The sequence below is a fragment of the Saccostrea echinata genome, unplaced genomic scaffold (assembly GCF_033153115.1).
Source record: "Saccostrea echinata isolate AGI-Se365-2 ecotype Australia unplaced genomic scaffold, CSIRO_AGI_Sech_v1 ptg000002l, whole genome shotgun sequence".
Taxonomy (NCBI): Eukaryota; Metazoa; Mollusca; class Bivalvia; order Ostreida; family Ostreidae; genus Saccostrea; species Saccostrea echinata.
In genome coordinates, this window is record NW_026889751.1 from 23,416,404 (window position 1) to 23,432,990 (window position 16,587).

Below are 16,587 nucleotides of genomic sequence, written 5' to 3' on the forward strand. Positions count from 1 at the left end.
TGCATATCGGAAGTTTATCCTTATCAGGCCCGTAGGAAGCAATTTGACTGAGGGGGCACAACCATACATTTTCAGTGGGGGGGGGGGGGGGGCACTATCAGCTACCAAAATTCTTTGACAAGCAAAAAAAAAAAAAGTCATCAGACGTTATTATTGAGGGGACACAAGCATATAGTAGCTATATTTTCTATAGTATTCTATATATCGGCAAAATTATTGGGGGGGCGTCCGTGCCCCCCCCCCCCCCGGTTCCTACGGTCATGCTTATATGTTAAACTGTTTCTAAGTTTTGGGGTATTAAATTTGGAAAATACAATTTCTAAGAAACTTAAAGTTATATTATTTGTAAAATTTTGAATTGTAATGGAAAATCGTATCACAATTAGTGGATTTTAATGAATACATGTATATAAAATACCATTATTTAAAAAAAAAAAAATACCCCTTGTTCATGGGTTTTAAAGCATGTACATGAATCAAATGAAGTTATGGGACAGGTATATGGAAAACACTTTGTCCATCTGTTAGGTGTGCATAACCTGAAGGTGTGTCATGACCTTGTCCAAGGTCATTTAGGCAAGGTCAAGGTCACTGTTTGGAAAAGTGCCTTCATGTAATTTTTGTCAGGTTAACAACTTTCTAAGGGTGAAAAATTGGAAGGACGTTTCACACAGAGATTACGTTATGATAAAAAGGGGGGTGGGGTGGGGTGCGGTTGTCATGGCCTTTTATGAAAGGTCAAAGTCAGTGGCAGAAAAATGTTATACTTCCTATCCTAGCCTCATCTTGAGTAACACATTAAGATGCTCATAAAAACTAAAAAGATTTCCCCATCACTTGAAAGTGTGCTGCGACTTTGACTCAAGGTCATATGGGTCCTGATTTCTGAGATAAACAATTACTGGATTGTACATCTTTTGACCTAAAGGTATGTCATGACTTTTATCCAAGGTCATTTGGGCACAGAAAACTGTTGAAATCTTGTCTACTTCATAATTGAAAGAGAACCATTGGAAACCCATACTTGACAGATTTTATAAGAGGTGTGTCATGTTTTTGACCCTGGAAAATTTGAACAAGTTCAAGGTCACTGGTGGAGATTAAACAAGATCAAGGTCGCTAGTGGAAAAATGAAATCACAAACAAAAATTACTACATGTATTTACTATTTCATTTTTGATAAAAAAAAATGTCTACCAAAAGAAAAAAAATCTGTAGAAGGTATGCTCACGTGTACATGTATACATTGATCTGGTTAGGTTAATGAAACAAATATATATTTTCAGAGTTACTAACTAGTGTAAGAGTTGTCAATACAAGTATTTTCATAACAAAGATCTCTGCATTGAATTTTTTTCTCTAATCAGTTCTGTGTGTGGCCTTGCATGATGCAAATTTTCTATTCTGACTCATTTAAAATGCATTACTTGGATACATAAATGTAAATGGCTTCGGGCGTAAATTTAATGCTTTGGCATAAAAATCTTGTTAGTTTCATGATATTATCTCATATCAGTTCGAAAAATCAAAATTGTGAATGAAAATCGGTGGTTGTGATTTGATTTTTTCATTCAGATGAATTTTTTTTGTCCATACATATTTGACCCATTTTAACAGTTGAATTCCTACAGAAATTAAATTCTGATTTCAATAGTATGCCATTTGTCTGAATGAGGGATCTCCTAGTTTCCCGAGGAAAGAGATATTCTAAAACGTTACTATGAAATTTTACATACAAGCACATGCTATGAAAATTTTCCCTATACTAAAAGCTTCATAAATTGTTCCATTTCTATCATTATGAAAAGGTCAATACAGCTTATAGGCTTTTTACTTAGCAATGAAAATATTCTTTCAATATATATACACATTTAATCCGCATAAATAAAATTCAAGGAACAAAAAAATCTATAAATCATATTCAGTTGAATTATACAGTACCTAATGTTTTATCTTTGGCTTTTTGAATTGAGTAGCAGATAGAACTATAGAGTTGTATGTCTGAGGACAATTCATTTCATTAAAATTATTATTGTCCAAGATATATACAGTGACAGTGTTGTTTTTTTTTTATTCAAAGTTTACTGGAAAATCATGTTTGTTGTTGTTGTTTATATATCAGTTGTTTTTACACAACAAAATTTCCCCAAAAGGAAAACCAAACAAAAAACAAAAACAACCAAAACAAAACAAATAAACAACAAAACAAAAATAAAAATAGAAATAGCCTTTTTCTAGAATTGATTTAAATTCAAGTAGATGAAATATGCTTTTCAAAATAATGTATAAACCCTTATTTTCAAGTCAGGATTTTTTTTTTAAATTTTATACCAGACCTTCAATGTAATTAAGGATATAAAATCAGAGATGTGACTCTCATGTTTTTTTTTTGTTTTTGTTTTTTACGATACTTGCATTGCTTAGTGTAGATAATTAACTAGATTTTCAAGTTTGGCTTAAAATATCACATATAATACACAGCAGTAATCAATACTGATTCGTACTGATTTTACCAATATATATAGTATAAATCTACAGTTTTCATTTTTTTTAATAATAACATCTGAAATGATTATACCTGCACTAAATCAGACTATAGAAATAATTTAGTAATATTTTTAACTGTATTGCTTACACCATCATTTGAATTTTTGTAAAGTATATGCCTGTCCCCTTTGTTCAAGCGTAATTTCATATAATCCAAATAAAATTTTTAATACACTTTCATGTATACCTAAGTCTAAAGCTTTTGACCTATAGGTCAACATCAGCACAATTTTCTGCTTTATATAGATATAATTACAGTACCCATGTGTTAAGTTCTATGTATTCTTAATTACATGTGTTATTTTGTTTACATCATCAATTGCACATGTATCTTTCCAGTAAATTTTTTTATTCATTCCGAAAATTGTTCATCTCATTAATAACTATTTTAACCCCATATTTTTAATGTTTTCTTTGAATAAAATTCTTTTTCTCACTACCTACCTACCCATTTTTTTTGTCGTGACTGGAGAAAGGACGAGCAAACATTATTTTAAAGATCCCCCCCCCCCTTAAAAAAAGAAAGAAAAATATGTTCTAAATGAAATTAAACGTAGTTAACAGATTTGAATTAAAATGTTAACATTATCATGAATCATTATAATACAATGTTGTTTTCATCCCGCTTTAAATTCGCCCAACGTATTTGCAACGGTCTAGGGCGAAAAGGGCGAAATTGAAAACGGGAACAAAAATTTCGCCATATACAGTAGTTGTTTGATATAAACCTTCATATAATTCTTTTTAGGTTTGACTGCATTAGAAAAAAGAAGAAAAAAATCCCAATATTTATTTTTTTCAATTGTTTTTTATTCAGTAATTTTCCATACTGTTCTGCATCAAAAAAGTCAACAAATGAAAATTCATAAAAATTAACAACTTCAGTTTCATTTTCATATATAATAATTATTTAGATGAATAAAGATTTTAAAAAATTCAATAAACGTATCATAATATTTACTCTGTTTGAGGATGCACGTTTTAAATAATTACTACGCCACAAAATGCGTATCTATCATAGATGTGTATTGAAATCTATCACAAGAAAGACAATCCATTCATAACATTTATGCCGCGCTTCGTTAATGATGAATATGCATGAATACCACCGCATTTACATATTTCTGACTGAGACAGCACACACATTATATTTATTTCATGTTTACCACTATGGGACCAGACAAAAGATTTCTATTTTATTTTCACTCTTATATAATACTTATAATTAAATATGCACCTTCATATTAAAAATAGGTAAGCAATACATAATATAAATAATAGAAATAATGTCTCTTACAAATGAAAATGAATGATTCATTTTGAAATTTTATATATTAAATATATGCCTCATTTGCAAATTTATACCATATACATTTTTCCTCCAAAGAGTGCAAAACATCCTTGATTAGCTCTTATGACATTTACCCCAAGCATTCTAAATGTACTAGCTTTCCTATAACTGCATACAGATACCTTTTCACTAATGCCCTTTAGATTAACTAATTTTCTCACCTAACTTCTAAAACATCCCATATATAAGATAAAAAGAAAATAATTATCCCCATTTCAATGCATCCAGACATTGTCTACACTTTATCATAACAGTCACCGGCTCACACACAAATTGTATATATATATATATATATATATATATATATATATATATATATATATATATATATATATATATATATATATATATATTCTGAGGGTAATCTCAAATTAAGAATTCAGGTAAGTAGTTTAATACTGTCATCCTTCAGTCCATACAATACAATGTAATTGCACCTGCAAACAAAACAAAAATCCACATTAATGATATACATTGCTTTTCCCATCTCTTATACGAGTACATGTACATTTCAATTAAATATAACCAATATTTTTTTCTACTGATGCATTAAAGGGCTAATTAAGATCAAAGTACAGTATTAAATTAAAAATTATCTGTAAAACTATCCATTATACTATATATTATCAATTGATAGCACTTTTTCAAATTCTCATTCTTACCTTCTTTCAAATTTCAGTTGAAAAATCTGGTCACATATCTTATGAATGTATTTCCGGTATCTCTGTTGCCTGGAGAAGAGAGAATAGGATATCAAAATAAGAAAAATTCTATAGTTATTAGCATATTCATTAGATATTGATATTTAAATGAAGAATTCTGTAGATATTGACTTGATATTAATCATGTTCTGAATATACTTTCAGGTAAATGAAACATTCTGAAGATATGATGTATAGAAAAAAATGTAAATATGAAGATACATGTTTAATAAAAATTATCTCTAAATATTGACATATAATTTTAAATATTTTGTAGGTATTAAATCTCATTAAATATTCAGCATTTTTAGATATTAAAATAAAATCAATATATTTCTGAATTAATTAAAATAATCTAGGGGTAAAAGATTATTGAATATTTTGTTATCAGTATAAAATGATTGGTGTATATTTTGATATCAGTATAAAATGATTGGCGTATATTTTGATATCAGTATAAATTGATTGGTGCATAGTTTATGATTGGTGTATATTTTGATATCAGTATAAAATGGTGGTGTATATTTTGATATCAGTATAAAAAGATTGATGCATAGCTTATGATTGGCATATATTTTGATATCAGTATAAAATGACTGGTGTATATTTCGATATCAGTATAAAATGATTGGTGTCTAGTTTATGGTGTATATTTTGATATCAGTATAAAATGATTGGTGCATAGTTTATGATGGGTGTATATTTTATGATTGGTGTATATCTTGATATCAGTATATAATTCCCCATACTTTTCTATCACCAGTCCTATGCTGTCCTCAAACTCCTGTTCTGTGCCATTCACCTGTAACAGATCACAAGGAATCAAACTTCTGTGTATATATACACACAAATGTATACAGTTATACAATTGTATTTACATATTTTTTTTAATGTATTAAAATACAGTGAAATGTTAGGGCTGAATAAATTTGACTCATTATAAATGTAGTTTGTTATGTCAGGTAAGTTCATATTTTTTTTTTTAAACTATAGGGATGAAAATTAAGCATAAATTCATTATAAGTATGTCCAGTATTTTGGCCACAAACCTTGAATACTTTAATAAAATACATGTGTTCATTGATTGAAATGTAATTAAGTGAAATTGTAATGTTTAACTGTTATATGAATTTTACATGAGTTATCAACATTTGCTGAGTTTTTACACAGTATCTGGGTTAATTTCTGATTAAGTCATAGGCCATTTTACCTCTAAGAATGCCACAATACACTTGAGCACTGGTGCAGTCAGCTCCATAGCAATTACATCTATGGATTTCTTTGGCAACCAAGACATGGAAGAACTCACTTTGGCAAATATCTAAAAAAGAAGAAAATCATGTTTCTAAATTTTCAATGCAAAAAGGTGTTTGGTTGTATTAAAACTAAACCTAGAAAAGTGAAATATAAATATCCAAACTCAAATTACCTGAGATTCGTATTTATATCTGGATTTTGTGGCCATTTTACCATTCTCAATAACAAAGTTGAAGTTGATGAGCATGTTGCTGCTGTAGTTTGATGTGTTGGCATCAGAAGAATTTACAACTGCTATACTCTTACAAGGTGTCCCCTGGTTTGGATCTGACTGCTCCCTGAAAACATTAAGGCAGAGTCTTACACCAAATAAATGTTCTGGTAGTGGGCATCTCTAGTAGCAACATTTATGCAAGTTTGCTCTGGATGGGATTTTAGTTACTTGGGAATGGACTTGCTCCAAAACTTCAATCACACAGAAAATATAAGCAGAGCTGCCAACATCATGAAATGGAAAATTGTAAGGTGAGGTCCAGGGGCTGCCTATGCCACCAGGGACTGATCTCTCTCTCTCCCCCCCCCCCCCCCCCCCATTTGGAAGGGTTGGCAGTAAGCACTGTATAAGTAAAATTCAGCAACTGAAGCAAGTCTGGAGTATGCACCCCGATGCATCACTCATGCAAGTTTGGTTCAGGTAGAGCTAATAGTTGTTTGGTAATAAGACCTGTTCCAAAAACCTAAACATAACAAACATTAACCTTGGTCATTCTAATGGTAAATATTGGCTGAAAATGAAGCAAGTTACTGATTAGCTGATGAATGTAATTTTTGTAACTTACTATACCCTAAGATGCATGCAACTTCTTCAACTTACTAAATAGTAACTTTTATAACTCACTATAAGATGTTTGTAACCTATTTATTTAGATGATTCCTGTAATTTCTGTAACTTACTGATTAGATGATACCCTTAATTTCTGTAACAACATCAGACCATACCTGTAATTTATGTAAATCAGGTGCAGCCTTTAACTTCTGTAACTTACAGATTACAATATGGTGCAAATAAGTTGTGTACTTAATGCCTAGATGATGTGTGTAATTTCTGTAACTTCCCATTTAGATGATTCCCTTTGTTTCTTTTGTAATTTGCTGTTTAGATGATGCCTTTAACTTTTGTAACTTACTGTTTTAACAGATGATGCGTGTAACTTTTGTAACTTACTGTTTAGATGGTGCCTGTAATTTTTTAACTTAAGTTTAGATATAACTAACTGTATAGCCTGTAACTCCTTAAACTTATTGATTTGAAAATGCCTGTAATGTCTGTAGCTTACTTTTAGATGATTACTGTACTTTCTAACTTTTGTAACTTACTTATTAGATGGTACATGTAATTTTTGTAACTTACTCTTTATATATAATTAACTGTATACTGTAACTCCTTTAACGAATTGACTTGACAGTGCCTGTAATGTCTGTAGCTTACTTTTAGATGATAACTGTACTTTCTATAATTTACTATTAAGATGGTGCCTGTATCTTACTCATTAGATGATGACTCTGTAACTTTTGTAACTGACTGTTTAGATGTTGCCTGTAACTTTTGTAACTGACGATTTAGATGATGACTCTGTAACTTTTGTAACTGACTGTTTAGATGATGACTCTGTAACTTTTGTAATTGACTGTTTAGATGATGCCTGTAACTTTTGTAACTTACTGTTTACATGATGCCTGTAACTTACTGTTTAGATGATGACTCTGTAACTTTTGTAACTTACTGTTTAGATGATGACTCTGTAACTTTTGTAACTTACTATTTAGATGATGCCTGTAACTTTTGTAACTGACTCTTTAGGTGATGCCTGTAAATTACTGTTTAGATGATGCCTGTAATGACTCGGTAACTTTTGTAACTTACTGTTTAGATGATGCCTGTAATGACTCGGTAACTTTTGTAACTTACTGTTTAGATGATGCCTGTAACTTTTGTAACTTACTGTTTAGATGATGCCTGTAACTTTCGTAACTTACTGTTTAGATGATGCCTGTAACTTTTGTAACTTACTGTTTAGATGATGCCTGTAACTTCTGCTGTAGGAAATCTACCACTTGACTATTTGTTGTCAGTTTCTTCTCTGTAATTTTGTCTTTTTCTATTGATCTCACCTATTTACAAAAATCAAGGAGACTAAACCTTACACACTTGTTCTTGTAATGTTAATTTTGAAACTTTCAGCCCTGCCCATTGTTTAAAATTACGTGTGTATTTTCATTCACTCCTGCACTTCCTTCCATGAATTACAAAAATCTTATTGTTCATTTAACAAACTCAATTAATATTTCAGTATACAAATTGAGCAAAGATCACTTAGAATTAAATATATTGTACTGTAAACCAACTATTATTCGCGACATCTTTTATTCGTGATACTTCAGTTTGGAATTCATCTGCGACTACTACTGATCACGACTGAGGCAACATTCTACATAAATACATAGGTGAATTATTAGTTTGCGACAAGAAAAATTCGCAAATGAAAGAAGGTTGCAAAACTCACAGATACTTCTTGCTCACGAATAAAAGTTGGTTTACAGTATTTGCTGACCTTGATTGTAGTATCTCCCTCCTGCAAGGTGACCATAAACGATACTCCATTACTGCGACAGAACTCCTGTATGTCTTCCTGTGCCTAAAATCACATCATAAACAGGGTAATTACTATCACAAAGAGGGTAGTTACTGTGGAATCACACCACAGAAGGTAAATACTGTGGAAACACATCACAGACTGGGTAATTACTGTGGAAACACATCACAGACTGGGTAATTACTGTGGAATCACATCACAGACTGTGTAATTACTGTGGAATCACATCACAGACTGTGTAATTACTGTGGAATCACACCACAGACTGGGTAATTACTGTGGAATCACATCACAGACTGCTTAATTACTGTGGAATCACATCACAGACTGCTTAATTACTGTGGTATCACATCACAGACTGCTTAATTACTGTGGAATCACATCACAGACTGCTTAATTACTGTGGAATCACATCACAGACTGGGTAATTACTGTGGAATGATCATTGTTCATGGGGGACCAATGTTCGTGGATTTTGTGTATCACTCTTACCCACAAATTTATATATATAAATTATCCACAAATTACATCCCCACAAACCAGTCAATTTTGAATGCCCAAGAACATTGACACCAATGAATTGAAATAATTCTACAGTAAAGAAAACACTTGGAACTTGATGTAAATAGAAATGCCTTATTCCATCATCCAAAACAACCCCTAATGTAAATAACTTTACAAAATTAATTTTACCTGCATGCTGTCTAAGTAGATTTCTGCCCGGAGTCCCGCTGCCCACAGATCTCGAACAATTGTCATCCTCTCTTTCAGCATTGGTTTGTGTCCAAAAGTAGTACATACCAAAATGTCATAGGCGCTTGGAGGATTCATCTGTAAAAAAAGTAATTAGTATACTTTTTCTTTACATTTTCAAAGTGAAATACTTTTATTTAATGTTCAATAAAACCTCACAGTGTGAAAATATCAACTGGAACATGATTTCATGGTGAAACATTCCCTACAGACAGCAACAGTGAAAATAAACCATCCTGTCACTGAATAAAACAGCCAAAATTTCTCTAAATTGCTCTTAAAATCCATGTTTACAATTTCTGATGTCACATTAGCTTCTTTTTTTCAGTAAGAGAATGGCCCAAAATATTTGTCTGAGATATTTGTGACAAATTTATAAAAAATGTTACATTAATTCTCTCATATTTTAACTTTAAAATTGCCATTAAGTTAAAAGAAAAACTATCTAATTGTAACTATATATATATGGTAAAATACACTTAGGTAAAACAAAACAGATAATGCTATCTGATTTGAATTCACCCCATTTTAAATTCGCCCACTTGCAACGAGGGCTGAAGGGGTGAAAATAAAAGGGGGGGGGGGGCAAAAATTCTCTGTATACAGTAATAACAGGACCTTGAGGGCAATTTCTGTATTGAACAGAAATCCACTTTATCTACAGTGTTGTTTTACATTGACATACCTCTCTAGATTCCAGTACTGCTATAACAATCTTTTCAAACGCAATGCTGACCCCAACTCCATGTACAGAGGTCTCCGATACAGGCTGGGAGAGAGGAGAATAAAACTGTTTGATCTGAAAAACAAAAAAAAAATAAAGAATCAAGAAAATGCTATATCTATCCATTATACAAATCTATTAGTTTAATACTAAAATCACAGAACAGTTCAGTATAAGGATTATACCAAGTTGTCATAGCGACCACCCGCTGCCAGAATATCTGGAGAGTGGTGCTTTTTCATTTTGCTGTCCACCATTACTTGGAATATCATTCCTGAGAACTGGTGTGTATTGTAAACAAATCCCAGAGACATAATTACCTGTAAGCATATGGGAAACAAACACTTTTAATGATCAATAAGGCTATTTGAACTTTTTCATGGACGTTGGCTTACTGCATTGTTAGTGATTAATACAAATCAGACCCGTAGGAATGCAGTATATACTTTACTATAGAAAACAAAGCTAATTTACAGTTCTGCCTCCTCATTTATTTTGGCAGTATATACCAAATATCAGAAAACAAAGCTAGTTTTGGTTGTGCCCCCTCAAAAATGTTTGATGACCTTTTTTCTTTGTTGTTACCCCCCCCCCCCCAAAAAAAAAACAACAAAAAACAAAAAATCAAAACCTGAAATTGCTTCCTATGGGCCTGCATAATGAGAAGAACATGAAGAAAATTGACGGCATTGTTAAGAACCAAAGTGTCTTTGCATTCTTTATTAAAATTCATAATTTCATTATAAACTACTGACTTAAAATGTGGATCATACTTACAGGAAGTTTAAGGCCTAGCGTCTGCAGATTACTCAGGATAATCTCCAACTCATGCAGGCCTTGCTTGGCTTTTGTTGCAGCCTAAAACATTTTTCACATACTGGATTAATGTTCATTTCACGCAACATTTAATCATTGTTAAATAATGACAAATAATAAGTCTGCCTACCTCCCCTCTGGTTTTGGTTATACATCTTAAGTAACTGGCCACTTTTCCATAGTTTCCCTCCATTTCTAAAATTCCCAGCAGTGAGGACACTGTCTGGTCATTCAGCCCCAGGGAGGTAAGAGGTTTAGATATGTTCTTATGATGACTGAGCATCTACAAATTGAATTTTTTTTCTGTAAATATCACTCCATATAACAATCACTAACTTTGCAATAACATTCTCATGGACCAAATGCACAGAATAATAAAGCAATTCTTATGAATCCATTCTGCCAAATGACACAAAAAACTCAGCAGTCTGGAGTAGAAAGTTTGTGAAAAATTTCTACATCTAACCTTGACCCCTGAGAGTATGTGAAGAACATCAGTAAACTGGTCCCCTGGTACACCACAATGTTGTAAAATGGCATGTAGTATCATCACATGGTTGACTTTTATGTAGTAGTTCCTTTGCTGAAATACAAAAGGATGATGAATTGACATATTTTTGTCTGACACAACTTAGCTGCAATAATGTAGGCCTTTTCCTTTTCTTGTCTCTCCTAAAAACATCGGATTAAACAAAGGGGCTACATTATTGCAGCTAGACACAACTTTGAAATCTAATTTTGAGCTGATTTTTGTTACCTGTAAAACTGGAAATTCAGAAATAATTTCTTGAACAAGCAGCACCACTTCAGCATCAGGGATAAGACTACAATTACAAAACAAATCCTACAGTATATAACAGCAATATTCACTGAGTAGGCAAAAACATAATCATCCACAGAATTCACAGACAAACTTGTGGCTACATCAAACTGAATTTGCTAATTGTCATACAACCTGATAGTTAAATTTGCAAACTGTTTTAGGACTGTGTCCAATAAAATAATTAATACAACCTATCACTGAGTCAAATGCTGACTGATGTTTTTCATACCAATTCTTGGGCCATTATTTATACACTGAACTGTCTACGGATATTTCTGTTTTTTTCCCCCGATTATGGCAAGGAGCAAACGGCAGGTGTGACCGGTCGGTAGGGGATGCTCACTCCTCCATGGCACCTGATCCCACCTCTAAATTTTGACGTCTTTGATGTGTTTGCTCTGCTCCAAATTTGTATCGTTTCATTGGACTTTCGAGATTGAATACTGTTCGTTATTTTCATATTTCATTGATGTACATTGTACCAACAAATTGGATTGAGTCAAGTTAATGGTAAAGTGGCAAGTGGGGCTCATTTAAACCTGTGGTTTTTGATATGATCTATAATCAATTAATCTTACCTGCCCAGGTTTGGGGTAACTATATCAAAGACACATTCAGTTAGCTCCCTTGGATGCTGACCGTAGACTTTTTTCTCCCTGAAAACTCTCTCTATACAGTACCTCTTGACATTACTGCAATTGTGACGAGCAACATATCTGACAAACGGAATCTAAAAAGAATTGAGAAATCATAACAATCAATTGTTGACATTCTATCAGTTTAACAAAGACAATTTTTTTTGAAAATTTACTTTTACATTTGTTTACATACAACTTGTTACATGCTTTCATAGAACATTTTACTGTAAACCAACTATTATTTGCGTCATCTTTTATTCGCGAATCGTCAGTTTAAAATCAATCTGCGACAATTACTTTCCATGACTCAGGAAACATTCTCTACAAATACAAAGCAAAATAAATGGTTCGCCGTGATTAATATTCGTGACTTAATGTTGGTTGCAAAACTTGCAAATATTTCTTGCATGCAAATAAAAGTTGGTTTACAGTATATAATCCAGTTTTTACCCTGAGATCAAATGGCAGTGATACAAGGTGACCACAATGGTCCATAAATCGTGTGTATTGATCAGATTTTGCATACAAGTCACACTTGGGCATCAGGAGGGGTGTGGTCACCTTCACTGCTCCATGATGCTGGAAGATCCTCACCAGTGTTTCCTGGACTGACTCTTGAACCAGTGAGATGTTGATTGTGAATTTACTCTGAAAGAATCACACATTTAAACTTAAAGTTCAAACAATAACTTAAAAATTATATGCAGTCAAACCTTTTAGATCATTTTGACTGGACTAAGGAAAAATTTCATGATGTCTGAGGATTTGAGACATTGAGGTTAAAATGCATAAAGAACAAGTGGTTGGGACTTTTAACTCACTTTGACATATCTATGATTTTCAAGATATCAATATTTGAGATACATGTACCTAGGTTAAAATGTAATTAAAAAATTCAATTCTAAAATCTTGACCTAATATAAAAACAAAGTCAGTACTGAAATCTATGCTTAAAAAAAATTACTCTTTCTCAACAAACCTTGAAAAATTCACTATCAAACAGCAGATCATCAGCAGCATTGACAGTCTGGGAGAACAGGGCTGTCAGCATGTGTCTGTAAGCTTTACTGAGAGGATCAGCAATGGTGGATCTAAGGATTTCATCTAGTTCCTCTTCCTCCATTTGTGGAGGGGGTAGGTATTCTGACTGTAATAGCTCTTTTGTGGAGGCTCTCTTTGTAGGGTCATGGTTCAACAGCCACTTAATTATGTGGGTCTACAGAAAAACAACATCTACATATGCTTTTTTTAAAGGAATTAATGTCTATTTTTGGTGTTTATGAAATAACACAATATAACCTACCAATTCAGAATGGAGGCAATTGTCTTTGTTGCTAGATAATTACATGGTTGTTGCTTAATACTTTCATGATTTTTGCTAGTTACTTGATTGTTGCTGATACTTTTCTTGATTGTTACTAGATACTTAAATGATTGTTACTAGATACTTACATGATTGTTGCTAGATACTTATATGATTGTTGCTAGATACTTACATGACTGTTGCTGATACTTTACTTAATATTGCTACTAGATACTAACTTGATTCTGCAATTCATACTGATTAAAGTCTTCAGGGAACTTGATTTCTGGCAGCCTTAGGTTCCCCAGGATCTTCACTCTCTCCATTCCTGTGGCCAGTGGCTTGTAGCACATTTCAAAGAAGATTATCCCTAAGCTGTACAAATCTACTTTCTGGGAAACAAATATAAAGAAATGCATTAATTTTCTTCAATAAAAAAGATATTTTTATTTATATCATATCCTATATAAATGAACAACAATCAAGTAAACATTCATGCATAAGATAAGGAAAAATAAAGAAAATACACATGCATTTCTGTAATATTCCCTTGAATTTTAATTTATTCAGTTTTTTAATGACATACTCAATTTTTTGGTAAATTTCCATTACAAATTTTAATTCAACATTTTATCCTGGGACTGATCTCTCTGTCTCACACACTGACCTGACTGTACACGATTTTACTGGCCCCAGTCATCATCTCGGGACTGACATAGAGGGCGGTACCCACTTTTCCCGTCAGACTCCCATCCCCTGTGGTTTCTGAGTAAGATTCCATTGTCTCCTCAGTAGCACTCAAGGTCAACATCTTCACATCTAGAATGTTACTCTAGAAAAACAGCCCAAAACGTTCACAAGACTAAGAATATGAATAATTGATTTTGATGTTGTTTGATACATAACAAAGATGCAAGAATTTTTCAATGTAAGAAATGAGCTTTGCTAATTTAATAAATACATGTATAAGAATGCCCATTTTGACCTACCAAAGGTAAAATGCATTTACCATTAATATAAAAGAAATCAGTACCTTGTTAATAATACTGGTAGTTGCAAGACCAAAGTCTCCAATTTTCACTTGGTCGTTGGAGTCCAAGAATATGTTGACAGGCTTTAGGTCCCTGTGTATCATTCCCTGAAAAAATTACAAACATCTGGAGTTAAGATCTTGATGGATAGTACCAACCTTTAAAGAAGCCCCATTTGAAGTAAATTAAAGATATGTTACTTGTTCATGGATGTGAGTCAATCCTTCGATAATCTCCCTGAAAAGTCTCCACACACGATTCATGTCCTGGTACAGACTGGCGTCTATACAATTCCTCAGCGTACTCTTTTCACAGTACTCCATCTATCAAATAAAATAACCATCTCTTGTTATGCTTTACAATAAGAACTTTCTTCTATTCTTTTCTAGCTTATTTTTGTAAGATATGATTTTTATGGATAATCATCTACCATACTAATGTTATACATAGTATACATATATTTCAAATCTCCTTTCTAAGTAAATATTTTATGGTTTATACATTTTGTTATAGTAAAAAATAAAGTGAAGAGTGATAATCAATGTCTGCCTCTCACCTGAATGTAAAGATAATGAAGTTTAGGGTTGAGAGCAGATTCATCTCCTTCCTTCTCATTTTTGTTCTCTCCATCAACCTACAAGACAACAGAGTATTAAAACTCTCCATAATCCCACAACAGAGTATTAACACTCTTCATCATCCTACAAGATAACAGAGTATTAATAATCTCCAACAGCCTATAAGACAACAGAGTATTAACACTCTCAATCAGTCTAATATGAGACATTAAAGCATTAACATCAACCTACAAAATAACATCAATTATTAACACAGCTAGGTACCAAATTTTGTCATTCTTGTCTCACATCCCCATGATAAAATTAGGATAAAAAATGACAAATAAAATTCAGACTGTGTTGCCTTTACCTGATCCCCTGATAAGTCCTCATTATCCAGACTTTGTATGAACACCACATCTTCTGACATATCTGTTAGCCTCCTGGTAAATGATCAAAATATTTTTAAAAATTTAAAACAAATTGAATAGCTCCTTCTTCAACCAATTTCATACTGTTGTCATAAGAAGGGTGTATATGATGAAGACTGCAGACTTACAGTCTGAAAAACATCTTATTGAAATAAGATGATTTTAAAAATGTTGTTCCTAAAAACACAACTACTTAAAAAAAACACATTCATTGGTGATACATGTAGTATTCCTACAGCCAATAGGACAAATAGCAACAAATTCAAATTCTGGAATGTGGGAACATTACATTTAAAATTGATATTACAATGAGCAATGAAAATCTCTTACAGGAAGGACGTCCCGAAAACGTCAGCTTCGTCTTCTTCATCCTCCTCTGAGTCCCATCCTGGATTGATGATCGCAGAGTATGACCTGCTCCACTCGACCGATTCCTCCACGGTCTCTGGAGCCAGCCTCTCGGCATTATCCGTCAGGTCTAGGCTGTTGTGGACTTTGTCGGGGGTTTTCGGGGTGGATCTAGGTGTGGTGCTGTTTGAACTGGAACTCTCACTGTGGGCAGGGTCATCGCTAACCTCAATCCAGGAATTAAAGTACCTGTCCAAAAATGATGATCAATTAGCTCAGAAAATTAAATGATTTCTTCTACCAGCTGTTTTACATACAGGTGTATCATTTGAAAAGACCAGTAAATTGTATATATGTCAACCCTAAACACGTACTTTTCTTGATAAACCATTATGGTGTTAGAATTGAAAGCTGTGGTTATTTAGAAATGTGTATTAAAATGTATTTTGCATTAGTCTGTATTTGCCTATGACCCATTTACCTCTGTTAATTTATTACCCGGTAGTCCCTATTCACTTTTATGTTTGTACCTGTAGTGTTCCTGACTTCATGCTGACATGGTACAGTAAAACACTTATAATGAAGTGCCAGGGACAGACGATTTTGCTTCTTTATAAGCATAATTTGTTACATCCAATAAGTTTACTATATAT

General features: G+C 32.7%; 1 protein-coding gene across 1 annotated transcript in view; it reads right to left on the minus strand.

Annotated features, from left to right (window-relative positions):
* Nucleotides 1-4,236: 4,236 nt before the first annotated feature.
* The window catches only part of LOC133175066 (eIF-2-alpha kinase GCN2-like), a 30,222-nt gene continuing 17,871 nt past the window's right edge, over nt 4,237-16,587 (minus strand). Inside the window, exons 30-53 of the mRNA XM_061310180.1 lie at nt 15,917-16,183; nt 15,526-15,598; nt 15,155-15,232; nt 14,799-14,921; nt 14,601-14,705; nt 14,235-14,399; nt 13,807-13,959; nt 13,244-13,480; nt 12,715-12,912; nt 12,205-12,356; nt 11,561-11,627; nt 11,270-11,386; nt 10,934-11,086; nt 10,765-10,845; nt 10,173-10,307; nt 9,949-10,062; nt 9,204-9,341; nt 8,469-8,552; nt 7,928-8,028; nt 6,029-6,194; nt 5,810-5,920; nt 5,349-5,401; nt 4,561-4,629; nt 4,237-4,335 (exon numbers count right to left, since the gene is read on the minus strand). Of these exons, the coding sequence (XP_061166164.1) occupies nt 4,278-4,335; nt 4,561-4,629; nt 5,349-5,401; nt 5,810-5,920; nt 6,029-6,194; nt 7,928-8,028; nt 8,469-8,552; nt 9,204-9,341; nt 9,949-10,062; nt 10,173-10,307; nt 10,765-10,845; nt 10,934-11,086; nt 11,270-11,386; nt 11,561-11,627; nt 12,205-12,356; nt 12,715-12,912; nt 13,244-13,480; nt 13,807-13,959; nt 14,235-14,399; nt 14,601-14,705; nt 14,799-14,921; nt 15,155-15,232; nt 15,526-15,598; nt 15,917-16,183 (2,998 nt within the window). The 3' untranslated portion in view covers nt 4,237-4,277. The remainder of the gene's footprint in view (nt 4,336-4,560; nt 4,630-5,348; nt 5,402-5,809; nt 5,921-6,028; nt 6,195-7,927; nt 8,029-8,468; nt 8,553-9,203; nt 9,342-9,948; nt 10,063-10,172; nt 10,308-10,764; nt 10,846-10,933; nt 11,087-11,269; nt 11,387-11,560; nt 11,628-12,204; nt 12,357-12,714; nt 12,913-13,243; nt 13,481-13,806; nt 13,960-14,234; nt 14,400-14,600; nt 14,706-14,798; nt 14,922-15,154; nt 15,233-15,525; nt 15,599-15,916; nt 16,184-16,587) is intronic.